General features: G+C 42.0%; 1 protein-coding gene across 4 annotated transcripts in view; it reads right to left on the bottom strand.

Moving 5' to 3' along the window:
* Nucleotides 1-8,268: 8,268 nt before the first annotated feature.
* Nucleotides 8,269-27,125, bottom strand: part of PTPRG (protein tyrosine phosphatase receptor type G) — a 386,090-nt gene continuing 367,233 nt past the window's right edge. For all 4 annotated transcript variants that reach the window (XM_086846057.1, XM_086846058.1, XM_086846059.1 and 1 more), the window contains 14 exons: nucleotides 25,139-25,235; nucleotides 23,416-23,498; nucleotides 23,054-23,188; nucleotides 22,687-22,821; nucleotides 22,117-22,289; nucleotides 20,850-20,985; nucleotides 20,359-20,505; nucleotides 18,434-18,527; nucleotides 17,112-17,188; nucleotides 16,556-16,684; nucleotides 14,200-14,346; nucleotides 13,334-13,476; nucleotides 10,219-10,354; nucleotides 8,269-9,529 (listed from right to left, as the gene is read on the bottom strand). In XM_086846057.1, the coding sequence (XP_086702183.1) occupies nucleotides 9,383-9,529; nucleotides 10,219-10,354; nucleotides 13,334-13,476; nucleotides 14,200-14,346; nucleotides 16,556-16,684; nucleotides 17,112-17,188; nucleotides 18,434-18,527; nucleotides 20,359-20,505; nucleotides 20,850-20,985; nucleotides 22,117-22,289; nucleotides 22,687-22,821; nucleotides 23,054-23,188; nucleotides 23,416-23,498; nucleotides 25,139-25,235 (1,779 nt within the window). In that variant the 3' untranslated portion in view covers nucleotides 8,269-9,382. The remainder of the gene's footprint in view (nucleotides 9,530-10,218; nucleotides 10,355-13,333; nucleotides 13,477-14,199; nucleotides 14,347-16,555; nucleotides 16,685-17,111; nucleotides 17,189-18,433; nucleotides 18,528-20,358; nucleotides 20,506-20,849; nucleotides 20,986-22,116; nucleotides 22,290-22,686; nucleotides 22,822-23,053; nucleotides 23,189-23,415; nucleotides 23,499-25,138; nucleotides 25,236-27,125) is intronic.

Consider the following 27,125-nt stretch of genomic DNA (forward strand, 5'->3'; position numbering starts at 1 on the left):
TCAGGCAAAGGCATAACATATGTCTAAGGGGCTCAATGTAGGAGGCTATCTAGAAAATTTGATTTAAGTTATAAGGAAGCTTATTTAAAGCACTAAAATTCAAAAGGCAGAGTCTCTCATAACCTAAGGTACTGAACCTTTAAGAGTTACTCCATCCCACTCCAATAAGGGTGTTTTTCAGCTTGAAGTCTAGTATTAAGCATTACTAAGGACATTCGTTTCTAGTTGCAAAGTGTGATAACCTTTCTATAACTAAAGGTATAAATAAAATGTCACCTTTTATTCTGTGTCACCATTTCTATACAGCTACATATATTACAGTTACAAGCCAACAGCCTCTTTTGGTCACAATCACACTGTATTCAGATTCATGATGAAATAATATTTAATTTAAATGACATTAAACGATATTTTAAATTAAAATGTTCATCTGATGATTAGACTCAGTTTGTCCAACAGTTGTGACACTGAGGCAATATCACTGAAAGTAATGATTTGAACCTGTTAGGAGAATGAAGCAGGGTTGTGCTGCTGGTCCCATCAGGCTGCATGTAATGAAAGCCTCAATTTATTGTTTTTCTATGGTTTTCTGTTCTCCTTGATGAAACACAATAAGCACCTTGTTACAGAAAAATGCTCATTTATGTAGTACATGCAGGACACCTCCATTCCATCCCTCTTGTGCACTCCATAGGAACCCCATAGGAAAAACAGCTGGGCTGTCCTTAAGAGAGCATAATTTCCCTCCCATGCATTGGCTGAGAGAAGCATAAAGATCTCATTTTATCATGCAATGAAGCTGATCAGCTTTCCCTTTGCTTTTCCTTCTCAGCAAGGAACTGGAAAGGATCACAGCCTTCCCTCTCATGGAAGGGACCTGCAGCATCTCACAAGTCTAGACTGACAGACAGAACCTCATGTTAGGAGACCATGGGGGTCCTTGTGATGCATGGCTGAGAAACCTCTGTTTCTCTATTGTGATGTGAAAATATTTTTGAAGAGTCTGTACTTGATTTATTATTTGGGATTTATTTGGAGGTTCCCCCTGTTGCCTTGGTGTCTCATTCCCTGCCTGAGCAGTCAGAGTCTGCTGCTCTCATCTTGCAGACAGGGCATCATTTTAGAATAAACCCCCAGTGGAACAGATGACAGGGGGCTGTGCCATTCCCTACACTGAGCCTTGGGCTTCCAGCCCATACTGCCTTCTCCCAAGACAAAAGACACATACCTTCTGCCTTTTTTTCTGATGTTGACCCAAAAACTCTCTCTTTCAGCAGCTCCTTAGACAAAGGAACAAAGTATTTATGATTAGATCTAGTGCAAGGATATCCTGTGATATGGGACACAGGACCAACAGGGTTTGAACTGGGGAGTGACAGAAATGATGAGCTGTGCAGAAAGCATGGCTCACAGAGACAGGGAAATGTGAAATATTTGAAACAGCTCCCATAATAGACATGGAACTGAAACGCAGAATCTTTTCAAAATTCAAAACCATAGCATAAAACACAAATGAAGCAGGCGTTGACTCCTAAACAAGGATTTCAAGACATAAGGAAGATAACAACTTTAGAAAAGAAAAGCAAGCCCAGTGACTGTCAGATTGATTGAACACAGTGTCAGGAAAGATTGCTTTGTGAGTGTTGCTTCTTAAAGCATTACAAAGTCAGAAAGACATAAAAAACATTGATTGGCAGCAAAGGGGAACAGAAATCACCACTGATCAATAAGGTGGCTGCCAACAGGTGGGGATGACATGTCAGTGCAGGAAGAACTTTGTGGGGATTCAAGTGGCTAAGTAATAGAACTGGGACCAAGCCATTGATCAAAATTATTTTTATGTTGTAAAAGGTCTTGAAAATGAACCTTCTGGCATTTGAATCCATTTAATAAAAATGCTGCTATTATTTGTGCCTACTTAAGATGACAGCTAGCAGCCTCTGGAAGCCTTAAAGGCTAAACTTGTTAGCTATTTATTACAGAAAATGTTGGGATCTCCTGATACCACCAATTAATTTGGGCATATTGTTAGTAGTGGGAAGTGCTGGTAAATCGTATCTCTGTTGCCAAAGTATTAATGAACTACTTTACTACATCTTTCCACTTGATACAGGTCTCAGCCAGGCCTCTTCCCTGAGCATTCCCAAGTATGGAATCCAAGTACTTTCTCCAAGGTTTTGCCTTTTCTCTTGTTCTCCACTCCTGCCTCTGCTGTTCACCAGGGTGTCTCAGGAGGAGCAAGAGCCTCCTGGAGTGAATGCTGCATGACCTTGGCAGTGCAGGGACCTCTGTCCTGTTTGTGCAATGATGACCTGACTGGCAGCAGCTGGGGGCTCACCTCAGAGGTGCTGCTGGCTTGTGAAAATGCTGTTTTTTCATTTAAGGATCTGCCTTGGGGTGTTCTGATTTCTATAGCTGTTACAGAGCTGTTTTTCTTGTTCCATGGCTGCCCCAGGTCATGTTCCCACTGCCTGACACCTACTTTTCTTGTGGCTTGTCAAAATCTGTTTTTTGTTGTATCTATCAAAGATGTAGGAACAGTTATACTCTTCCTTCAGGAGCAGTGAGTTAAGTACCAGGAGACAAGCCCCACAGCCTCTCTGCTCCTGCCTCTTCCAGGCCCTCTCCCTCCATAATTTCACTGGGCAATGCCCCAGTTCATCCTGTCTTTGCTCAGAAGATTTCCTGCTCACTGACCATCCCCACTGCTCTCCTTTTGTCTGTCTTCAGTGAGGATACACGTTTTTTGTTTGTGTGGTTCTCCCTTCCCAAAATGAGACGGTTTTAACCCTGCTGTGAGCAGCCTGGGAGGTGCCAGTGTGAGCAGACTTACCTGGTGCCAGTGTAGACCTGCCAGACCTGCATGTGTCTACCTTGCAGTTGGTGGGGTTGGCTCATGTCCAGCTTGCCATCCTCACCATCCTCCAGGCACTTCCCAGACAAGCAGGATTTACATAACTCTTTTCCCATATTTTTGCTGTGAAGTGTCATGTACCCAGCTACCTGAGCATGCAAGGGCTGCCATCTTCTCCATGGAGATGAAGCAGCCAAGCTGGGCAGAGGAACCTTTCCCTGGGTGCCTGCTTCTGCTTTCTGGCCTGGAAAAGTGGTAGAGGGCACTGGAGGTGCTGGAGCATCCCCTAGAGCAGGTGTGGCAGGCTGGGGTCCCTGCTGCTCATCCGTGAGGCAGCAGAACCTGCAGGTGAGATGGTGTTGAGCTGCTTCTGCTTCTGGGGTGCAACATGGCAGCACCCCCGAGCAGGGGCTGGAGAGAGCAGCCTACGAGGTGTGGGGGGCTTGGCAAGGGTCATCAGGCTGCTGTGCAGTGTCCCACTGATCACAGTCTGGAACACCCAGTGTTCCAGTGTCCCTCTTCCCCCCAGTCAACTCGACCACAGACCTAGCAGATGAGAATGCAGCAGCACAGAAGGCAGCAGATGCAGTGTATTGATTTTAATCAGCAATTTTACACCAACGAGTGGTTTGAGTTATTGATCTTTCTGTCCCTGTGCAGGTGCTGCTCCAGAGGCTGAGTGCTGCCACGTTTCTGAAGGCACTGCCAGCCTGGGCAGCTGCCATGCCAGCAGCAGATTGTAACAAAAATCTGTCCACAAACCTGAGTGGCTTCCCCCTAAGAACAACAAAATAGGTAACACAGCCCTGAGCACAGAACCAGAATGGGAGGTGGTGTGTGGAGCTGCCAAGGTTTTATTGTGAAACATCGAGAGCATCACGTGTGCCCAGCTCAGTGTCAGCTCCTGGCTAGGGCAGCAAGGATGTGTGACTACTAATGCACTCCATGGGGGTATTTGGAACATCTGTACCCCACCAGTCTGTCTGAGATGGGATGGGTACTTTTGGTTTTCCTGCCACAGTGCTGGGGTTAGTGAACAGTGCCATTCATCACAGTGAATTGGGTGATGGTGGAAGCCCCTGCTCCTCCAGGCTGGTAAGCCAGAAATAGTTTGAAGGAAGGGCATGTCAAAGGACCTGGCAAGAAAGTTCAGGATCTGAGGTCCTGTTCAGAGTGGAGACAGTCCCCCTTCCAAAAGAGATTTTGCTGGTCACAATTGTCTGGAGAGGAGCATTGGTGGAAAGGGATGGGGTTATTTACTGGCAGCTCCCTAATAGCTGGAGACAATTAAGAAGGGAACAGTGAACTCCACTGTCACTGGCAGCTCCCAGCTGAGTACTGCTTAGACATTTGAGATCTAATTAAAGCAGGCCTTGGATCTCATCATTCTTCCTGCACGCCTGGGACAATGAAATACTGACTCCTGCATCTGTTCCTTATGTGTACCCAATGCAAATAAGTAAGAAGTCTGTAAATACATCAAAAACCATACTTTATTTTATGTATAGCAATACAATTTACATATTAAATAACACTATAATAGAATGATTTGATATAGTTTAACATAACAAAAAGAAGGTTCTTCAAGTTACAAAAAACCCCCAAACAAAAACCAAAAATGAACAAAAGTCTCCCTCAAAATACTCCCTCCCACCCTTTCCCCAAACCAAACACCACATTTTTATTTTGCTTCTGAATGGATCAATGAGACAAACGTATCTAGTGACTGGCTAAGTCTAAATCCTGTTGCACACACTGACAATGGAATCCAAAAAAAAAAAAAAAATCCAACTTTCACAATCACTGCCCCAAAGAAATGACATGTGTGAAAATCCTTTTTGGAGTGTGATGATGGCATCTCACTACCTTGAAACACAGAAGGTTTGTATTCACATAACCACCACAGAACTAGGAAGGAGGTGAAACTAGAAAAAAATTAGCTTTATATGAAAATATAAAATTCTATGATTATATACCATAGATACAAAGTTCCCAGAAGATGCTTATCTAAGCAACAAAATATTTACAGTTTTAATGACTTTGCTATTTTAAAAATGAAGGAAAAGAAAATAGGAGTACACATGAATGCTTCGGTCTTTAGAAACAATGGCTGCTTGCTAGTCTCAAGTGTTCTAACAAAACAAAAAAGTCACTACCCCAAATGTTGGAGAGTTGTGACATTGTATAAAATTGACTATCTCCTCTTTTGGAGACGTTTATTCTTAAAACTCAAGACATTTTTCTTGAAATTAATTATCCTCTGTAGAAAATGCTTCCCTTTGCAAATAGTTAACAAAAACACTAAAAACAGTTTAACAGCTAAGACAAAGTAGAGGCCAAATCTCTTTATTACAGTTCCTCTCTCCTTATTTTTGCATTCCTTCTCCTTTGATAAGTGAAGCCTGTGTAGTTCACATTGTTAGAATGGCAACAAGGAGAAGAAGAGCAAAGGGGTAACAGTGAATTACATCTGAAAAAAAAAAAAAAAAGATAAAAAGAAAAAGAAGAAAAGCAATGCAGTAGATTAACAAATAGGCATTTTCCCTTCATATAAAAATTCACTGGCACCATTTGAACATAAACTTCGGAGCAAAAGATCTGATGTCAAAAGACATGAATTTGAGAAAGACTGCTAAATCTTCAAGACAACTACATTTTTTTTTAAATTAAGTTGGTTTTGTTTTGCTGAGAATTAGTAGCATGTATCTTTGGTAGAATCCATATCTATACTTCTTAGCTTTTAAATAAAATACATCAGCTTTAAAAAAGATTAATGAGAAGGCAGTTGTGCTGTATCATAAAGATTCTTCTCCTAATGTTCCAATGTATCACTCTGTGTTCAAGCAATTTGAGCAGTCAAACTGGAAAAACAACTGAAATTTTGCAGATCCTGTAAATGACTCCACTAACCTAGAGCAGACCCACAGTACAGAAACAGTCACTTCCAGGGAAAAGTTTAAGGGGTTTGGGTTTTTCTTTTTCCCTGTATCTAAATTACTGTTTGGAAACAGACACTGAAATGCTAAGGACAAATGCTGTTTAAAATGAATGTTCTTAGATATTGATCCTGCAGAAGGCTCAGTGCTTACCCTGCACACCTCAGCAGTCCCACCAGCTCCCCCAGACCTTCCTGCCAAAGCCAAGCTCACACATGGGAGTGTTTGGAGGATGGGTTATTCTGAGCCTGCCACCTATTTCAGATGTTCAGATGACACAGAAGCTTTCCAAGCATTCCCACTTGGAAAGCTTGGCTGCTCTTGCGGTCTCAAGATACAGTTCACGTCTTTCACACGGTCTGCGGGCACAGGACATGTGCAAGACATGGAGAAATGGTATTTTCTAAATGAGAAATGGTATTTTCTAAATGTAGACACGTGTGCTTCAGTCCTTCCGTTCCTTATTTCTCAGGGCTGGTGCTGAGGACCACGCTCTGCAGTGATACAGGAATGTTCTCAGGTTCTCTTAATTTGCAGACCTGCACATTGCTTGGGAACCTTTGATGCTTGAAAGACATCCTGACTGAATGGCAGGAGCTGGGGACAGCGGAGGGGTTGGGGTCCCAAAGCAAGGTGGTGATTTGCAGAGCAGGACTTTGGCTGGACACTCGTGGGAGCATCAGGAGAGTTTATCAGTGCCCATCTCTGAGCAGACATTGCTCCTTCTGCCACTCACTCAGTCCCAAGGAAAGGGTACAAACCTGTATAAGAAAGCAGAACTGCAGCTGCTTACAGGAGGATAGATTTGGCTCTTCTGTGTGCTTAATCCTGACCTTCACAAGCAATTTCTACCTTCACCCCTTCAAGCCTTGTGCATCACTACTATCTATTGACTACCTGGCTGTCAGCACAGCACTTAACATACAGCTTCAACTCCCATATGAAATAATCCATGGACAACTCATAGAACATCAGTGATTATTTCCCCATGGATTAAACCCCAAGCAAGTATTTCAGGTGTTGGAAAATGCCAATGCAAATGCATGGATTTCCAAAGCATCTACCAAAGTTCAGCCCCCGCAGCCTTCATTCATTGATGTTTCAAACTTGTGAGAAGTTAAGGGATTAAACCAAGGGTATTCAGGCAGTGTGTCACAACCACAGTTATCTTCCATCATGCCAGTGAAATGAAAAGTAATCACCTGAAACTACTGAACAAATCCAACCACTCAATGCCTGCAGTAATCTTTGTGTCACTTAGTTGTCAAGGTTTGACTTTCTAACTCCTCCCTACATCTCCCAAGGAACTTAAAATACTTCTAGATTAAACTGATCCAACTCATGAGTCCCCTTGTGCTACCAGCTGGCATTGGCTGGGTCCAGGTTCAGGACTGGGGGCACAGGGGGGCTCAGCATCCTCTGAGGCTGATGCAGGCTGGCCAGAAAACCACTCAGCTAAACCTGCCAGCCCTTGCAGGGAGCAGCACTTGAGAACTTAAAACCATTCTGTTACTGGGGTGTCGTGACTGGAGGGCCAGTTCTAACTCCTACTGACCCCCACCTCCGTGCAGTGCAAAGGGGATGCAAACTACAATCTTTTGAAACATTCTGCACATATTTTATTTGGACTAGCTGTTGCTGGACATGGGATTTCCTCACTGAAACCACACGTTATTTAATTGCTTCATATTAGCAATTATTGGGATTGCTTGGATGGAGGGATTCAACAAACTGACAAGTAAAAGCTGACTGTAAAAGGTTGCTGATGAATCCTTGAATACTTTGAATCTTTCTAAGATAAAAGGCCAAATGTTAGCACATAGCAGTTTGCACAGCTCCTCTGCTCTCAATGAGGCCATATCAGTTTGCATCTTACGTGGTTCTGAACCAACATATCTACTCTCAATATTCTTTTAAACAGTTTGCATTCAGCTTCCTTGGGAGTGAAAATACACAGAACCTTGCCAAATGTCTGTATTTCAGAAAGACTGGACTCGCAGAAATTAGTAAGTTTACATTTAAATTAAAAAGAAAGCTGTAATATTTTGACAAGTTCTGAAAAAATTACAATGCATGTTTTCTGTAGTTTAGAAGTGAAGAAATTAATGCCACATATAAGGGATAGTGCCTTTAACTGTACACCAAGGGTGAGGATGGCTGAAATCACCTATTTCCTTTTCCAGGCAGATTCAATAACCTCTCCCTACTAAACCAAGTTATGAAGGGCACAACTAATTTAAATTTTCAGGAGAATAAAGCATGTGCTTACTTCTTTAGTTAAACAGGGATTGACTTGTTGAATTACAACCAAATACAAAGGAAGAGGGAGCCAGTGAGGATGTAAACTTAAATGTTCCGAGCAATAATTATCTACATAATCTGAGGGAAACCATTCTATTGGTGTGGGAGGGAAAACACAATAAGCTAGGTTTGTGCTAAAGAATTAGTCTGGCAAAAAAAAAAGAGGGAGAATGTAACTTTATAGGTAGTTTTTTTATTAGTTTGCTTCACCAGTAAATATGGATCAGTACTTTATGTTTTAGCACTAAAGTATGAAAATTACACACCTGTAAAAATGGCATCTAACAGTTATGAAATTAAGAAACGCCTGTCATCATGTAACATACCATTAGGTGTGAGGTCATATTCAAGAAATAGTAAGGAAATTAGATGTGTTTAAAATATTGAATAGCTTAGTAATGTAAAATATTGCTACCTTTAATATATCTGAAAACTGGTCTGGTTTTGGGTTGTTGTGGATTTCTCACTGTATTGGCTCCGATGAAATTAAAACCAAAATACTTTCCAGTCACAGGGCTGGCTAAAAACCAAAATCAACATTTTCCTGAATACATGGGGAAACTCTGAAAATGTAAATTCAAAACTTATCACCGCATCCCACATATGAATTGCATCTAATTTATAATTATATTGTATGTAATTTATATACTCCATGTGAAGCAAGTCTCAGACCTGTAAGTGTACAACACAGCAATTTGAAACAATACAGAAATAATTGTTTCAGCTCCACAAGGCTGTTAGACCTCCACTGTAGCTAATAATCACCTGCCACATTTTGTCAAGAAAGGATGAACACTGCTCATCCACTCTACTGGAATGCAGAACACCATTACCAAAACTTTGACATGATCACTAAATAATAAATATGGTAGGAAGGGGTACAGTATCTGTTGTAGGAAGAATCCATCTGGCCTAGCATTCAAGATTTAAGATTCGAGGGTCACTGTAGTTAGCAAAACTTCACTGCATTTAAACAAAACAGAAAAAGCGTATGTTTGTTGTCATGGAATGTCACATCAGGGCTTGTCTTGTATTAGGATATTATAGGCAGTAACACTGATCATATAGTGCAAACTAGATAAAATTGCGTTTCACCGTGTGAAATAAACAGAGGTGCAAATGCTCAGTAGGATACCATTAAGACATAAAATGGCAAAAAATAAATATAAAAACTTTTATCAGTGTAAAAAAGTAATTGGGTTATTGTATAACCTAGAGTCTGGCAAAAAAGGCCTCAAAAAAGTTCAGTCTTCAGAAGTTCTACAAATTAAGTGCCTTTTCAGGTTTCCAATTAGACAAGAGACTCCATGCTTTCTGCGGGATCAGATTCGTCACTGGCCATCACAGCACCGTTTTTGTCCAGTGTCATGGGACCATTTCCATTTTCCTTAGTGCTGACCAAGCTTAGCATTGCCTTATAAAGAAACTGGTACTGTTCCTGGAAAAGAAAGAACAACTTATTTCAATCCTTTAAGTGTACATAAATGAGTGGTGCTTTAATTTGGCATTTCCAGGGAAGGTCATGGGCATTCATTACCAGAAGCATACACACAGCAAAGAAATAGAGCAATTACCTCTGTTCATCCAGTTGAACCTTGTCAACCCAAACTCCAGTTTTATCTCTGATATGCTATTAAACACTTCAGGAGGGCAGGACAAAACCTGAGGCCACAGCTCAACCCAGGTGGCAGAACCTTGTACCACACACTGAGGCAAGGGGGCTGCTCTTGCTGGACTCTCAGGGAAGAGCCTCATCTCCCTGCAGCTTCACCTGCCCTGAGCATCCCTTCACACCACAAGGTGCCAGATCTAAAGAGCACAGATTAGCTCACAGGGCTGGCAGGCTGATGGTACCAAGCTGAAAGGTCCTTTTCTGCTAGGACTTGTCTGTATGATGCTCCCCTCCAAAGTATGAAAAATAAGTTTAAGTGCAAATCAGAGACTTACCGTGTGGCTTTGAGGTTAACAAAAAATGATAACTACACAAAAAAAGTTCAAATGCAAATTCTGCTTGGTAGCAGATGCTGTAGGGCTTGATAACATATACAATACATGTTTTAGATCATGCTTTTGGTCTCAGATGAAAACCTTGTAAACTGTCTATTTATCCACCATTTAAAGACTTACAATGTCTGTAAATACTCCAGGCCGCATAAGATTTATCATCTTTGCCACCTGGAAAACATCGACAGCATTTTCATTCTCCAGCTGCTGAGACAGAGTGGTAAGGGCACATAGAGTTCCTGCTGACACAGCTCCATACCTGGAAAAACCACACCAAAATGAGGAGTTACTCAAAAACACACCTGGGCACTGACTCAGAGTCATGAAGTGTTGTTATAGTCTTACTTGATTACTGTAGTTCCTCTTTGTATCTACCAAATGCTTGTTTTATAGTTGCTAATTTTTTGTCATTTTAATTTATAGAAGAAATTTGATGGTATACCAGTCATCTCAGCTTATCTACACTATTCAACACAAAGAACTGTATCAGCAGCAGAACATTAGCCACTCCAAAATACCCACCCTGGAGACTGTAACACTGAAATCAGTTCTCCCACACCACATGTGCTGAGAGCATCTGCATTACAGTGGAGCATATATTAAATTCATTAGTGGGAGCTCAAGCAAAACATGGGTGATTAGAAAGAAATGAGACTTTGCCTCTTCCTCCACATCTGACAATTGCAGAAAACTAACATGGCTCTGTGGTGCTCACATGTAAGTGGGGCACATCTCAAAGTCTTGCCTAAGTCTGATTCATTGGTAAAGGCAACATCCCTGAGCCAGGCACCCAGGAGACATTACAGATTCTGAAGAGTTGAGCTGTGTTGTCATGTAATAAAACCCCAAGCAGCAGTTATTCATCAGGAGCACGACTCCTTGAGATATCCTTGAGAAACCTCACTGCTGCAAGCCTGGTAGCGTGCTTAGGCACACCATGAAGGATCCTACACACCAGTTTCTGTTCTCCCAGTACTCAGGAGACAGAAATTCTGTCCTGGCTATGCTATGGGTCTGCTCTGTGACTTTGAGAAAGTCTGTGTTTAAATGTTCCCACTGGTAAATGGGGCCATCAGTGCTGACCTGCTCTCTAAGCCACTTAGAGAGTTTTATATGAAAACTGAAATAATCAGCAAGTGCTGCAATATCATCTTGTACTGCAAGATTACCACTAGGATTTGTACAGCATTCCCATGGAAATCAAGATATACGCTGACTTAATTTTATACAATTTTTGCAAACTCAAAACTCAGAAATGGGAAACAGAACTCAGATCAGAACAGATGTGCTCTACTGGATGTAAGGTCTAGAGGAGAAGCAGTGGCACCATACAGATGGCTGTGACTCATCTACAGGGACAGTGGACAAAGTGCCAGTGCATGTACTTGACAGGACACAACTAAATCCTTCTGAGGGTGCAATGGTATCATTTTCACTTGGGCTGGTAATTTCTGGTTCCCAACAATCTGAAGATTTTTCTTGCAGAAAATCATGCAGCAGATCTTTATGTAGTTGCCTATATTTGGGCAGTTACATTTAAAAAATCTTGACAACTGTCTCAAGTTGGAATTTCTGAACTTTTAAAAATGTTATCAAGTTCATCCCACCATGTACTTCCTAAATACCACATGAATTTAGTTATCTGCAAGTTCATATATTTGGAATTAATCTGCAGTTGTAATTATTAGTGGATTATGTGATATAGTTGTTGCATGTAGCAAGGGGAAATTTTCATTTTCAGCTACATTTCCTTAGACTCCAATGAAAAGCAGAACCCACATTATGTATTGGGCATAAAGATAAAATCATTGAATATGACAAATAAACCAAAAAAGCAATGTACAGAAAGAATGACTCAGCATTACTTGGAATGCAATTTTGATTTTCCTTTTTTTTTCATCTAGAAATGAAATACCCAAATCAATAACATTTCTAATTCTGTAAAACATAATCTTAAATACTGCAAGAGCAGCAAAACTTCACTTCAGACTTCCCAAAGCATGAATATTAAAACCAGCCTGGAATTAATCAGTGAAAGGCAACAGAGCTTAAACTCTGCATAAGCAAGGCAGGAGGAGGTGGTGGGAGAAAAACTACTTGCTGCAGCCCAAGGCACCATTTGCAGGAGTCAGCTGGGCAAATCCTGTTGCAGCAGCGACATGTGGATGTGCAGGGAAAGCTCTGGTGGAAAAGGATGTGCTCCTGACACACCAGCACAACGCCTGCTCTGACCACTGACACATCAGAGAGTGGTACTGAAGCTTTTGCAGAGATCCCCAAGAGCTTCCCAGTGATCCTGTTCTGTGGCAGTGACAAAGTCTAACAGGCTGCAGCGCAGGGGGGCTGTGGGTAGAGCAGGCGTTTGCACTGGCTTGGTGCTCGCTCTTAGGACACCAACACTGTCAGAAGTTGGGCCTCCTTGGGATTTTAAGCACAAAATGACACCAGGAAGTGCTCTGCCCACCAGGAAACAGTCCCCCCAAGGAAATCAGGTCAAACCCAGGCTCCAGCCTCGCTATAATGGTATTTTGCAGCTCCATAATGTGTGCAAGTAATACCATGCAATGTAGTATTTAGCACCCTTTATAACTGGGTGTTCAAGCATAACTGTGGGACAATGCTCATCACTGTGCTACAAGAGGTAAGTGTTGGGGCATGCTGGCCCAGAGTTAGTGGGCCCCCTCCCTCCCACTTGGAACTGTAGGGGCCCCTTGGAATGTTTTTTGGAAAGCAAAAAACTGCTTTTAGAAGACCTAGGCCTTTTGTCACTAGATACTTCCACTGCTCATCATGAGATACAGCTGAGCTGAGCTTGTTCTGTCTTACATGCCACATAAAACCTGTTAGACACGAGCTTGGGCTGTTTTGAAACTTGTTTCCATCAGCCCATATTAGGCTGCTTAGAGCCTTATCTAAACCAAAGCTCTGCTGGGTTCTGAAACAGGTTGTAGGATTTGTTTGGGATACTTCCAGAAGCAGAAGAACCCAAAATGCTTCCAAAGCAAACAGCCTCACCTCCTGAGTCCACCTAAGATTACAACAAAAACTACACTAAGCAAAATGCATTTGGCCTCAGATGCCAACTGAAAACTCAGCCTTTGAAGCTTAAATATTCTTAATCTGTTCCCTGGACTACTAAACCCCACCTACTCCATGCAGGAAGGGACATCAGTCCTAACAACTGTCTTTCAGCTCAGTGTACAGTCTGCACATAAATGGGAGAAAAGTGATCACATACTCATCATGAACTATGGTGGGGCCATCCCTTGTTAAGGCCTCTTCCTTGATTACATTGATAAGTTCAAAGGTACTGCTTATGGGAGCGTCAGGGTTTGGCCATTTGGGACACTGAAAGTGGCGGACTTCCAGAACGTAGTCATCCTGCAATGACAAACCAGCCTGGCATTAGCTTCCTCCACAGGCATCCACTCCAGGGACAGAGAGGGAAGAGCCTTCTGCAAACTGAAGGGAAACTTTCTTCTTCCAAACAGTTTACACAGAAAGAGGACACACAGCTCCAGCATGTCTGTAACAGTGAACACCCTAAAATAATGCAAGTTTGACAAAACGTTTTATCAAGAAAAGATTTTGTATTTGAATTCAGGGCTCATATCAAACCTCACTCAGAGTCTTTATAGCTCAAAAATCAAACAAGAGAACCAAGTGAAATTTAAATGGACTTGCAAACTAAAGTCTTGCAGCAAAGTCCAGCTGCAATCCTGATAGCAAACTAGAAACAAGTTTATAGTTCAAAAGGCTTGTGCTTACATTTTTATGATTAGTTAAGACACCCAAACAATTAAACTATGAATTTTGTAAGAAGAAGTAAGACAATACACCGTGATAAAATAATGTCTTCACTTTCCAGCAAGACAGATAGTTAATACTAGCCTTACTAACTAGAGAAATCTACCTGGAATTAGAAAATGTGAGAGGGAGAAGAAGCCAATGAGAATACCTTTCCCCTGACAGCAACATGCATCCACATGCATTTACATGTAAATCCTTTTCAAAAAAATTTTGAATTCTTCTTCTTCTGTATTTAAAAGGCATCAATATAATTTTGGTGAAAAGCAAAGACCTGCATTTGAGGGTTTACTTTACCTGGGTAGCTTCAAGGATAAAGTCATGGATGATAATTTGCTCTTCGTTAGAGAGGCACAGTCTGTCTTTGCTGATAAGGGTCACAGTAAAGGCCTCACAGTTCATGGATTCCTCACGACTTGGCCAGTACACAAACTCATCTTCTGCCTGGAGAAATGAAAGAACACACTACTGTAGCCTTTCAGATTCCTTGTGTGCAACTGAAAAATCCAGTGGATCAAAAAATTGCTTTGATAAATAGAGATGATCAGGAACTGACCTTTAAAAAGCACTTCTGTCTAAAACAAATTTACTATTGCAGTAGGTAGTAAACCTGCCAGATTCTCCCTTTGGGTATTCAAACATGTAACATCTGCTTTTTAATTGGTTTCACAGGGAAATGGTTATTTTAGCCCACCCATACTTGACCTTTGTATTGTGACCTCCTGCCTATACAGTTTTATTTGAAAGCCAGATATTTATCTAGAAAAAAAATCATTCACCTTTAAAAATTAATGACTTGTTATTTTTAATTTGTGTTTATCGTGGTCTAATCTAAAACTCAAAGTCTGTGGATCAGGCCTAGGTAGAAGATTGATGGATACTTATGCAGGGCTTGAATTTTTAGGAGTTAGTGGAGGAGTGAAGAGGAAGAGAAAAACCCAGATACTCTTAGCCTTTTAAAAAACACTGGCTAAACTTCATGCAAATTCTCCAACAAAACACCTCTGTCAAAGGGACACTGTAAAACCTCAGTGAGGCTGGAAAGGCTGGAAGAAGTTCAGTGCTGAAGTAGCCTGACTGACAGGATGTAAGTCAAAGCTGTTCATTAAAATGTAACTGAATTCCTAATTTGCTGCTGATAAAGGGAATTATGGTCTGTCACCATATCTATGCAAAGTCTGTTTCTTCTCCTGGCTTCAGAGGTCTATCTCCCTGCAGCATGAGCACAGAAATTACCCTGGCCACATGCACAGAACATGTCTCTGGACATCCCATATTTCACTCATGAGCAAACATGAGCTATGAAGTGATGTCATCCTGTCGTGACTATACACATCCCTCTAAAACCAGGTGTATTTCTGTGGGTCTGCAGCTCTGAAGAACAAGATACTGTTGACATTTGTGCTGTCAGTGCTCATTCTGAAAATGTGACATAAGGTTTTAAGTCCTTACAATTTTGCCCTAAATAAGCAGAAGCACTGGGAAGCAGAGTAATATTGCTGAGCGCCTGCCAGCTGACAGGTCCTCATTCAGCAGGTACCTTGCATTATTGTCTTGTCCTTTGGCATTGCACATCCAGCACCTTGGTGCTGCCTGAATCCTGTGCCAGCCCTTCTTGCCAGCCAACACATCCCACACTGACCACTGAGCCTAGGTCTGACACCACTGCCTTCCTGGCCACCCTCCACCCTGGGAATGGTGAAGGTGAAACCACTGTGACTGAGCCCAGCATTCCTCTTTTACCCTTTAATTACTGTGGTTCTGCAGAGCTATTTCATGTACATGTGAAGACAAAATCAGCCTCTTCATTTCCACCTGACATACTTTCATTTCATAAGCACTTTCTGATCTGATCGAATGTCTCTGAGCACTCCTTGCAGTCCCTTTCATCCCCACACACAAGCAGCATATTGACTGCTGCCTCTTTAGTAGCCCCTCATGACTGCTATTTTCCTGCTGTAATGAAGGTGGTTTCTCTTCCACTTTCAGCTACAATTGTCTATTCACCTCAGTGATGTGTGCATGAAAAAACGAACCGATTAGTTCTTAATCCTTTTCAACACACCCTCTTGAGACGTGCTAGTAAATCTGGAAGTAGTGATTAGCACTTCACCTGTGTCTCCTTATTCTCTCTCTCTGTCTGACTCATTATTTCCACTTAAATTAACATACTTGTTTGCTTTTTACTTTCATTAAAAATGGCATGTGCAGCCTTGCAAAGTCATGGTCTTGCAGGGCCTGAGGCTTAAGCTCATGGGCAAACAAGCAATTATCCTCCTGTCCCTACCTTGCATTTCTGCTCCTCTCAAAGTCCTTACCCATAACCCCAGCCTCTCCATACCCTCAGTGCTTGCATCCTGCCAGGCAGCCCTCAGGAGCCTTGCAGATGTTGACAGCACTGGTGTGCTGTGCTATCTGCGAGCACTGTGGTCCATCCAGCCCTGGATGTCCAGGGCTGACTGCAGAAGGTGACAGCAAAAGAACAGCCCCATCATCATGGAACTTTTCTTTTTGTAACCAGCTTAAGGCAGTTTGAGTAGATGGCTCAAAAATAGGCTTTGCTTTCAGCCAGAAAACAGCCCCATGTGGCAACTGTGTGACCCAGCTGGGCTGTGACAGTGGCACCACGCGGGGAGGGACACGGGCAACTCACCAGGCTCTGGTTGTCGGGCAGCATGACGATGATCTGTGCATTGTGATCCCAGATCATTCGCCAGAAATCTTTAGTTGTATGTGGCAGTGGATGTTGGGTTATGATGAACTCGTTACTCCTGTAGTAGCCCTTTTGCAGCAAAACAAACACACAGTTACTTACTGCCTTCCATGCTTTTAAAGCATTAATTTAATTTCTGGGGACACATAATGACCCTATTTCATTTTACTCCACAATATTTTCACACAGACTATATTTTCTTAACTACATTTCAATTCTACAGAGTCCCTACTGCTTTAATTTACTTTAAATCCCAGTATCTATTTGACTGTATTTCACAGAAATACACATTCCATCTAAATGCATCTTGTAATTAATTTTTTTAGGCAAGAATCTTTAATAAAACATGGTTAATAGCTTTACATTATGGGGAAGGTGTTAAAATCTCATCTGTTAATACACAGCCATTACATACAGAATTAAGACAATTATAGGCATCTGGTATTTAGCACCTTAGAATTGATTTTACTTTGTAATTAGGTGTTGGCTTCCTCACCATGATATAAGAGGCATTAATGTAATCTGTTCCCTTCATTCCAGGCAGCGGTGCCAAGCCCACTCTAGCACGCTCAGCTATAACATTAAGGAAAAAAACACAGAGAAAAAATAAAAAAGATCAAAGTCTGATCGTGGCACAATGCAGAAAGTAAGAATTTCTCAGCCGTTAACAAAGCAAACAGTGTGCAGCTCCCATCTCCCACAGGAGCAGGCCAGCACTTTAACTGCGTTAAAGCACTGCCTGCTAACACAGGATATAAAAGAGAATGTTGCACAATATTCCCACAAGGACAAAGTAATTTCAGGAATCAAATTTTACTATAGCAAAGATTTTCACAGCAGGCTGAATTACCAAATAACAGTATATGCAGTGATAACAGGGGATTTCGGGTAATTCTTGTGTGTAGTGTTCCATTTGTCTCCAGCAGCACACAAACCCAGCTGATTTATTTTGTTTTCCCTACCACTCTGTAGCACTGCCATCTCTCACAGGGACAAACATCTTCCCTAATGGGGAACCTCCCAGAAGTGTGTGCCCTTCTGCACACACACGCTCCTCCGTGTTTGAGGGCTGGGATCAACATCATCCTCAAACCCTCTGACAGCCCCCAAAAGACAAACTGAAATCACTGCAGCTGCATGACACAAAGGGCCAAATCAAACAGCCTATTTCTAGCCTGATCCCATGTGTTTTTAATATGTATTCTGATGGCTTCTCTTTTTATTAACAAACTTCATGATGGACTGTATCTGTGCCACTATTACTCTGTGCTAGCTTGGCTATCATCTGTCCTCTGTGTCCTGTTCTCTGGGTTATGTGATGGGGATGACATTGTGCCCATGCTTGGTCTGGTGCAAGTTCATATTGCTTGACAGCCATGCATAGATTCCACTTTAATGACTGTGAAACTGTGTCCTGGGGCACCAAATACCCTTAAATCTGGGGTGTCTCACACAGAGAAACAGAGTGCAGTAGCTGAATTACGAACAACTGGTGCCAATCACTGGGAGATCTCACCAGAGCTGGGAGCTGGTATCAAAGTAATCTCTCAGTATTCCACAGATTTATTCCCTACCTAATAATTCAAATTCTTAAGCACTTCAAATTAACATTTCACTTGGACAGTATATCTGGCTGACACTGCAACTATTTCCTTTTGTTCAGTTTCATCAGGATAATACTGAAAGACAAGACAGCTTGGGCTGAACAAAAGATTACATTTCCCCTTCCTAGTGGCTATGTCTTTTCATGCATAACACCGGGAGAATTTGGTACAAAAAGTTATGCTAGGCAGTAATCAAATGAAGATGTGATCTTACATGGCACAACTGATGAGTTCCTGTTCTTCTCTTTGTTGCAGTCTTTCTGAGCACTGAAGCATTCCACGTATTTTGCATTACACTGTGTAACCAGCTGAAAGAGAATAAAGTAGTAAGTCAGTCCTCAGAGTCCTCTAAATGAAGAGAGGTTTCTTTGCCAACTCCTGCAAAGATGCATTAGTAGAAGAATAAACTGCATTGTTAAACTTGTTTAAAGTACTCAAGTTTCCAGTGGAAATCATCCTTTTCATACAACATGTTTAATAGATAAAAAGATCTCTGCAGCTCTCAGCTTTGAAACAACCTGCATATGAGCTTCCATCAAAATGTATTTTCACAGAACACTACATTTTGTTAACTTTGAGAATATATTCCACAAAATTTCAGCTATGTTTAATCAGAAGCAGGTCTCGAGGAATAAAAACTAGCAGAAGAGAACAACAGAACTTTATTATTTTTTTTTCTTCAAAATAGCAGCCAGATCATTCCTGCAGAATGTCTTTTTCTGCCAGGCCTTTGGAGAATCCACCATTGGCATCTGAAATCTGAGGCCATAGGCTACATTCCCTGATCTTCCATATTCATTCTGGGCTGCCTAGAGGTGCAAAGAAAGGCAGATTTGTATCTGAATACTCCCCCAGTGCATGGGGAAACTGCCAGAGCAAAGAGAGTAAAGGTGGCTTTCACATGTCCTGCACTCACACCTTGTTACTCAGCATCATTTCACTCTAAGATGGTTGAATGTAAATTGCTGTAGTGGGGCATGAGCACAAGTTATTTTCTGCCAGCTCTGTGGTAGCAGCAGAAACAAGAGAAAGACCTAATAATTGTTGCTGGTCACATCCCAGTTTGAAATGCACTCTAAACAAGATAGCACTCAACTCATCTATGCACTGGCATAAGCCCCATTAGAAGTTATGGGGTTTCTAAATAACTGTGCAATGTTGTCAGAGAAAGTAATTTTTGGAAATGGCACTTAGGGTTTTTAAACTTTGGCACAAGTTATCAGAAAACATATAATTTATACATATAATTTAGAATTGTTTGTAAAAGTGCAACATTTTTTAAAGTAACAAATATTTGCTTCCTACTTCATTTTGTGTGGGTGTGTGTGCTTGCGCTTGTTTCTTTAATTTAGTAATTAAGCATCTGGAATGTCTTGAGTGATGGAGAAATACTGAAATTCCTACAAGTGAATTCAGATTCATTTTTTTAATAGCTTGGCACCTGGTGAAATTTAACAGCTTCAGCTCCTTGGGTAGTTATTGGGTAGTTATTAACTGAGTTTAGCTGTGAAAACAGATGTCATGTGTCTCCTTATGATACAAACTCTCACAAAATATTTTACAATGTATTCAAATAAAAATCAATCAGAAATCTTGCAATCAGAAAATCTTAAGTTTCAAATAAGAGATCTGGGAAAAAGAAATTACTTTGGCCAGGAAGGAAGCAGCCACAACACAGCAGGAAATGCAGCAAGCCTCATGATTAGTTAGCAATGAGAAAGGCATATTGTGTTTCCTGGTCTTAAAACATTTGTAATTCCTTATCTACACTGATGACATAGTAGATGGTGCAAAGAACCTCATCTGTTGTCTTTGCCCATATCTATATGCATGAGAGCCACAGTTTGGAGGAAGACTTCCAGCCAAGCTAACCACAGACTTGGGAATATCCAAGCTTCCCTGGGAACAGGGAGACCAGCAGCACACTCCAAACCAATGTCCATGGCCCTCTTCTCACCTCTGAAGAGCATGAGCACTGCTTTCCAGCAGTGAAGCTAAGACTGTATAGGACTGAACTTCTCAAGATGTTGTGCTATGCTGATCAAGTTTTGTGGTTTGGTTCCTTAGGCAATGAAGACAGGCCATATAAAAGAGGGTAGGAAAACTGGGTCCCTCTGGATGGCAGTGATTAAGACTTACCTTGAATTGCTTTTCTAGCCGTGTCTTCCCTCCTATTCCAGGAATGAGGATGCTGTTAACATAACTATGCAGCTGGTTTGCAGACACTTCAGTCTCCTTCCCAAGGATGGCTTCCAACAAGGCATCATGAATAAAAATGTACTGCTCCTAGAAAAACATCAGCATGTCAGGTAGTCATTTGAAATAGCCTAAACAGCTGGCTTTGTCTGAGGAGCAGTGCACACTAAAGGGAAGGGTGTGCAAAATAAGCCACTCATACAAATACTGCCAAATTCAGAATAAATATTTATAAATGTAGCACATACAGTTCTGAATAAGTAAAAACAAAAAATTGGAAGTTTCCAGTCTAGAATAAGAGAGATATTCCAGTGCAGAAAACGATCAGTAATATGTTCAATTTTTACAGGAATGTAATTGGGAAAATCTATTCTCTTTTTGACTACAATGCAAAAATGAACAAGGCTTTAAATTCAACCCACTGAAACTGTTACCTCTGTCTGGACGAGGTAGTTGCGCTGCGTCCTGATATGTTTCAGGAAACCCAGGACATTAACTGTGCTTTTGTCTTTTATCTGCTGCAGCATACTGTCTATCACAATGTAGGTACCAGTTCTGCCAACACCAGCACTGCAGAGAACATAAGAGAAACCCATGAAACACACACAGCCAGATGAAAGTAAACATGGAAGCAGAAGTAAAACAGAACTAAGCAAATATTCACATATTCCTCTTCATGGGCTTCCATCTTTCTCCTAGCTTCAACCATTGAAGTTTCCCAGCAAAACACTTTGGGTTTCTGGAAATATTATGAGGTATGTAATTCCTCCCTTCTGTGGCTATTTCTGTGCTTCAAGATGAGGCTGAACACAATACACGCCATCACATCTGTGCCAGCACCATGAGGATGAGGCTGCCGTGGTCCTGGACTTCACACTCTGGCTGTTCACACTTGGCTCCTGTTTCCACAGCTGCAGCTCCTGGTGTTGGCTGGATGAAGCCATAAAGAGGCCCACCCCCTGCCAAGGTGCTGCTATGCTGGATTGCCAGAGTCACTCCAGGCTGTGAGGTGGCTCTGGCTGGCTTCAGCCTTGAGGTAAACTTAAGTTGCATAGTGGAGCTGGAAATGAAAGTGGTACCAGCACTATGGGAAGGTATAAAAGGGGACTAATCTGGAGCCAGAACTCCTTACAGTGAATGAGGACAATCCTGAGCCCAAGAGAGATGGGAACTCTTCAGAGCTTCTCAATTTCTGCTGAGGAAGGAGCTGTAACCCCCACTGTCCTCTCCTCTTTGATATAGCTGTGCAGCCTCCTCACACAGTGATGAAGACCACATCCCTGAACTAGTATATTGACTGATCTACTGCTGTGACTGCAAGTGCTGGTGAGTGTGAGTGTGGCTCAGTGGCAGTTACATTCCCAGCTGTCCATGTATCCACACTACTGGATCCCCACAGAGGTGATCCTGTCCTGTCCATGCAATAAACTGGCAGGCTACAAACAAGCTTTGACCAAGGAGTTTCCCAGCTACATCAGTGCAGTGTTCAGCAGCTCAGTATCATAGCCATAGCAAAACCCTGTATCAACTGGGAAGCTTTTGAATTGGAGCTGTTTTAAGAAGTAGGCAAAGTAGATCTTGTGTCTACCTGCACTCCATGGGGCTGACACACTCCTGCAGTGTTTGTCTTAGGTGGCACGGAGGAGCACACATTGTGCTCTAGCTGTGCTTGCCACGGGTGGTTTGTCACAGCCATCATACCTGCAGTGCACCACCACTGGTCCCATGTCCGGGGTTCTGGCTGCCGAGGATCTCCTGACGAAGGTGAGCACGGGCAGAGCGTACTCGGGCACCCCCATGTCAGGCCACTGGGTGTAGTGGTACTGAATGACAGTCCTCTCGTTCTGCCGCCCTTTGGGGTTCCCTTTCTGACCCTAGGTATGAAGGATGTGCAGAGACGAGAGAGAGAGGAGGGAAAACAAGCATAAAAATATTATTCTGCCTTGCTTAGCTGAGAAAGTGCTGGACTGTGACAGAAGAAACCTGCAGCTCTGCCTCCTGATGGGTGGAGACAGAGTTCGAGGAAAAATACATGTGGGAACAGGTAATAACAGCAATTACAAGGACACCAAAGCAGCAGTGCACTTGAGAAAAAGAAATACAGGCTAAACCTTAGCAACAGCTTCCTTGTAATCCTGTCTTTACTTACTTATTTCTTGCCCACCTGCCTCTCCAGGTTGCCTATGCAAACGCTGAGTTTTGCTCTGGTGTGCCTTGAGTTCTAGACAAGCCAGCAGATGCCTGGATGGGAGCAATGAAAGCTTGGCTCACCTTTTTCATCTTGGTGTTCCTGATGGTGAAGCGGCGCACGGTGTAGCAGGCGTGGACGTTTGTGCTCTTCAGCGTGACGATGATGTTGCCGTACTCCTCGCTGTTCTCCGTCGGCCAGTACTGATCGCATTTCCTCTGAACACACAAAAAGTTGGGTGAGTTGGGTAAGGGCCTGAACTGCTGCTTTGCATTTGTGTCTAGAGCTTTTTTGGAAAAAAAAATCATGGCTCAGTATGTATCCCTCTGTTTTGTTAGTTACGCATTATGCATCAGTACGTATCACCCCAAGCCATTTAAAACAAATTCTGCCCAGGTGATTTGGGGAAGTGTTAAGGAGCAACTGCTAACAAACGAGAAAACCTCTTACTCTTCCTTTTTCAACAAGGTTCGTGATCATGACAATGATTCCTGTATTTTGCTCCCAAATCATCCTCCAGAAATCTTCAAAGGTAGACTTTAAAGGTCCCTGGGTAGCAATGTAGGCTTTTGCTTTGTTGTAACCCTTCAAAGAAAACCATAATGCCAAGTGAGATGAAAGCAGTATCATGGCAGAAAAATTAATATTTTAGAGGTAACAAGAAAGGTGCTCTTCTCATTCAGAATAGTGAGGAATTTGTAGCAAAATTATCAGGTGAAGTCAGAAGATACAATCACATCACAAGTGACAATACTTCCTCCTTGTGGAAGGATTCAAAGGTAGAATAGATAAAAACCAATAAATCAACTTACATCAACATAATTAGCATTAATGTAGTCACTGTGCTTAGAATCTTTCCCTGGTAAAGGCCTTAGCTTCACCCTGCTGTGATCATCTGCAGGATAAAAAACAGAGCAGAGAAGCATTAGGGAAACAGAGTGCAGAACTGCAGGCAAACATCTCATTTCCTGGGTATCAGGGATGTCCTTACTAATACACAGAAGAGATTGGCTTTGACTGGAGTCAAGAGGGAGATGGGAGTATCTTGGTCATTTGCTCATGTGCAGGTTGTCAGCCTTTATATGCCTTAAAGTATGTGGTTCATGCAGGGACAGCTTCTCTTTAAAGGGCACTGGAGCCTCAGGAGCACCATTTCTAGAATCATCTACATCACTCGGGGTAGTGAAATTCAAAGAGCCAGGGCACCCCACGGTGCTGTGAAACGCTGGCTCTGCTTGGCTCAGCTCATTATCCTTCCCTCAGTGCTGGGCTCAGACAGCTCTGCTGGCTCTGGGAGCTGAGTGAATGTCCTCACTCCTTCACCACCACCATCATACCATGAGGACAGACTTGAGGCTCTGATCTTTAGCTCCTCTTTTTGTTTTATCCAAATGCTTGACTCCTCCTTAAAGCAGGAAAAAATCACAGTCCTGCTCCTAGGCAGAGGCACTGAGTTGGGTGGTGCTTCCATCTCAAGCAGAGGTGAGACATGTGATCCATCTTTAAGCATGAAGACTGGTTTCATTTGCCTTTCTTAAGGACCAATGGAGAGAGAGGTTCCTCCAATGATAATCTGGAGGACTGAAGTGCCTGCTTCAATCCCCCTTCAACATCACATCTCTTTATCTAGAGAGACCAGACATCTATGTCTAAAATCACAGCTGGGACAAGCTCAATGAAGGCCTTTGCCCAAGGCCACATAGCAAGTCTTTCACAGGTCTGGGAATAGGTCCTCAGCCAGTACCTTGATTACTTCTGAAAATCTGTTAGAAGCATGTATTTCTATCCTATGCCACCAAAAGCATCAAAAGAATTCAAGATTTATTGCAATATTTATGAACATAGTGAACTTTTTACCAGTGGGCTCTCCATGTCTGTCCCTAAACCACAGTGACTGTTGCATCTGCCATCCATTCCACATAAGAGAATGACAGGGAAAAAGTTACTGCACTTTCATCCCAGATAATTTGCATTCTAGAGCAGAGTCCAGATTTGCAGTTCTCAGAGGGATACAGGCAAAGCCTGCTCTGTACTACAAAGATCACTATTTGTCCAAATCCTACACAGAGCTAAAGCAGTTTGAAATATAGCAGATACACTCTGTAAGATTTAGCACCTTTGGGATTGTAGGGTAATCCCAGGAATCATCAGTAAAACTCTTTGCTCCTCCATGTACTTCCCTTAGGCCAGTTTTCAGGCATTAGCAGGCAAGAGAGCCCTGATCATCAATTTATCCCAGTTATACCTCCACAAAAATTCATACCAAACTTATACTTCTAAAACTATGGACTTGGATTGTGAAACTGTGAAATTTTTTTTAAAAAAAGCTAGAGTGAAATCCTGGCCCTGGAGAAGTCCAAACATTTACTGCCTTTAATGGGGAAAGGATCTCCCAGCTGCACTTTCACATGTTTATTACATCCTGTGTAATAATGTAACCTGGGGCCACCTGCCTGTCCCAGTCACACACTCACACTGCAAGAGGAGAGTGCCTTTTTGGGTTGATTCATTGTTCTCAGGCCAGCTCTTACTTACAGGCCAGGATGTTGATGTATCTGTTCTTGTGCTTGTTGTCGGGATGGTTGGAATGCTCTGCAGTGATGTTCATGTCAGCCGTACAGCGTTGCACTTCCTAGGCAGAAAGATTATTCAAATGGAAAATTTGTCAGTCCAAAAAAACCTGAGCTTTCTCTCCCTTTGCAACAGCTCAGGGAAACCACGCTCAAAGTATCAATATTTTAATTGCTGGGTTGAACACAAAGTGTTTCAGTATTGTCCTGTGTGTTGTGGTCCCTTACACTGAGCTGTGTCAGCTGTCCCTGGAACATGGTCACACTCATCTCCACAAGCTTGGGGACAGATGAACACCCTGAGGGCCACCTGTCCCCTCTGACCACCAGTCCATCACCTTTTGCACTGCATCTCCTGCCATGCCCCACTCTGTCCCTCCTTGGGGAGATAAGATAGGGTCCCCCAGATGCAAGAGTGCAACAAACGAAGAACAAAACACATTTCAACAAAAGACTTTTGACCTCTGGACAACTTATTGGCTTATAACCTCTCAAAATGGGGTTTCTGACATTTAAGTTTGGCACTGACCTTTTGCTAGTTCTCTGCAGAGAGATGCCTTTTGTAAAATATAAATAAAATAGATCTCTGAAGATAACAGCGAGAGCTTTAAATACCAGTGCCTGGATGCTGATTAACAGCCCCTGACCCAGTGCAGAGAAGGTTGCATCCATGGGTATTTACAGAGAAAGACCAAGCTTACCAGGGTGCTCATGAAGCCAGAGATGCAGATGTTGGTCTAGCTGGGGCTGTAGGTTAGATACCTAATTCCCTTGGAATTTTTAAGTTCTTAACCCACCCCTTACTCTGTTAACAGCAGAATACAGAGCTATTGAAGTGGGGCAATGGAGGGCCTTTTTTTGACTCTAAAGAGAAGCAGCCATTCCCCTAGAGAGTTATACCCTTCAGAGACTGCCCTACAAACTGAATCACTCAGGAGTCTTTTCATCTCCAAGATACACCTTTTCAGTATCTGTTTAACCATAATATTCCTGAAAGAGAGAATTCTCTTTTTATCACTAGCATAAATATTCTTCATTTAAAGACATATTTTCGAAAAAAAATAATTAAAATTTAGAGTTTATGAAGTTGTGGAAGAAATGATATTTATTCAAATCTTTTGTGACTCCTCGAAATTGCACCAAACAGAACCAATTTCCCCCCAGGATATGTGAGGAAGTGCCAAATTACTTTGTACTTCAGACTTTAAAAATAACAGTATAGAACCTAAGAGGCAAAGTCATTAGGAGCTCACAGCTGCTACAAAGATCACGAGCTAAGTGACAGAGAAAAATTATCACAAGAAATGCTATACAAACAGCAGATGTAGGAGTTCAGCATTATGCAGACATTACACCAAGGACTTGCATAGCAATTTTGATATCTTCCCCAACATTTACATTTTAAAAGTGCAAAGTATACTAAAACCTTGTACATTTTATAGCTTTTATAACCATGTGACACTCTCAAATAACAATTGCTTCTCTCTTTCTTCCCAACCTTCCACAGGGAGAAACATACTGTGTTCAAGGAGACGAGCTGAGCAAAGACAAAGACAAAGCAAGCAAAACTCTCAGCTAGCCCTAATGGAATTTTCATAGTTCCACTTTTATCAAATAAAAACCCCCATATTAAAGTGTGCTCTTCCCTTAATTCTGCCTGTCAGCTCCAGTAAGCAAGGGATTTCAGATTACACAATAGGCAGGATCCGTTCAGGCTAAGTCACGGTTGGAAAAGCAGCAATATTTACATGTTAGGTTGATTTAATGTAATTCTGTTTTACCCATTTTTGCTTTTAGAAATCATACATCACTGCTGTACTGTTACAGGTCACTCTTAAAAAAATATCCTGCCCGTTTCTGAAAAGACTCACACCAAACCCTGCATCCCTGCATCACTATAAAATTCTTTTTAGAAGATACTGGCATTGAAAAATTTATGCCAAATGCTGTAG

The sequence above is a fragment of the Cyanistes caeruleus genome, chromosome 11 (assembly GCF_971803275.1).
Source record: "Cyanistes caeruleus chromosome 11, bCyaCae1.hap1.1, whole genome shotgun sequence".
Taxonomy (NCBI): domain Eukaryota; kingdom Metazoa; phylum Chordata; class Aves; order Passeriformes; family Paridae; genus Cyanistes; species Cyanistes caeruleus.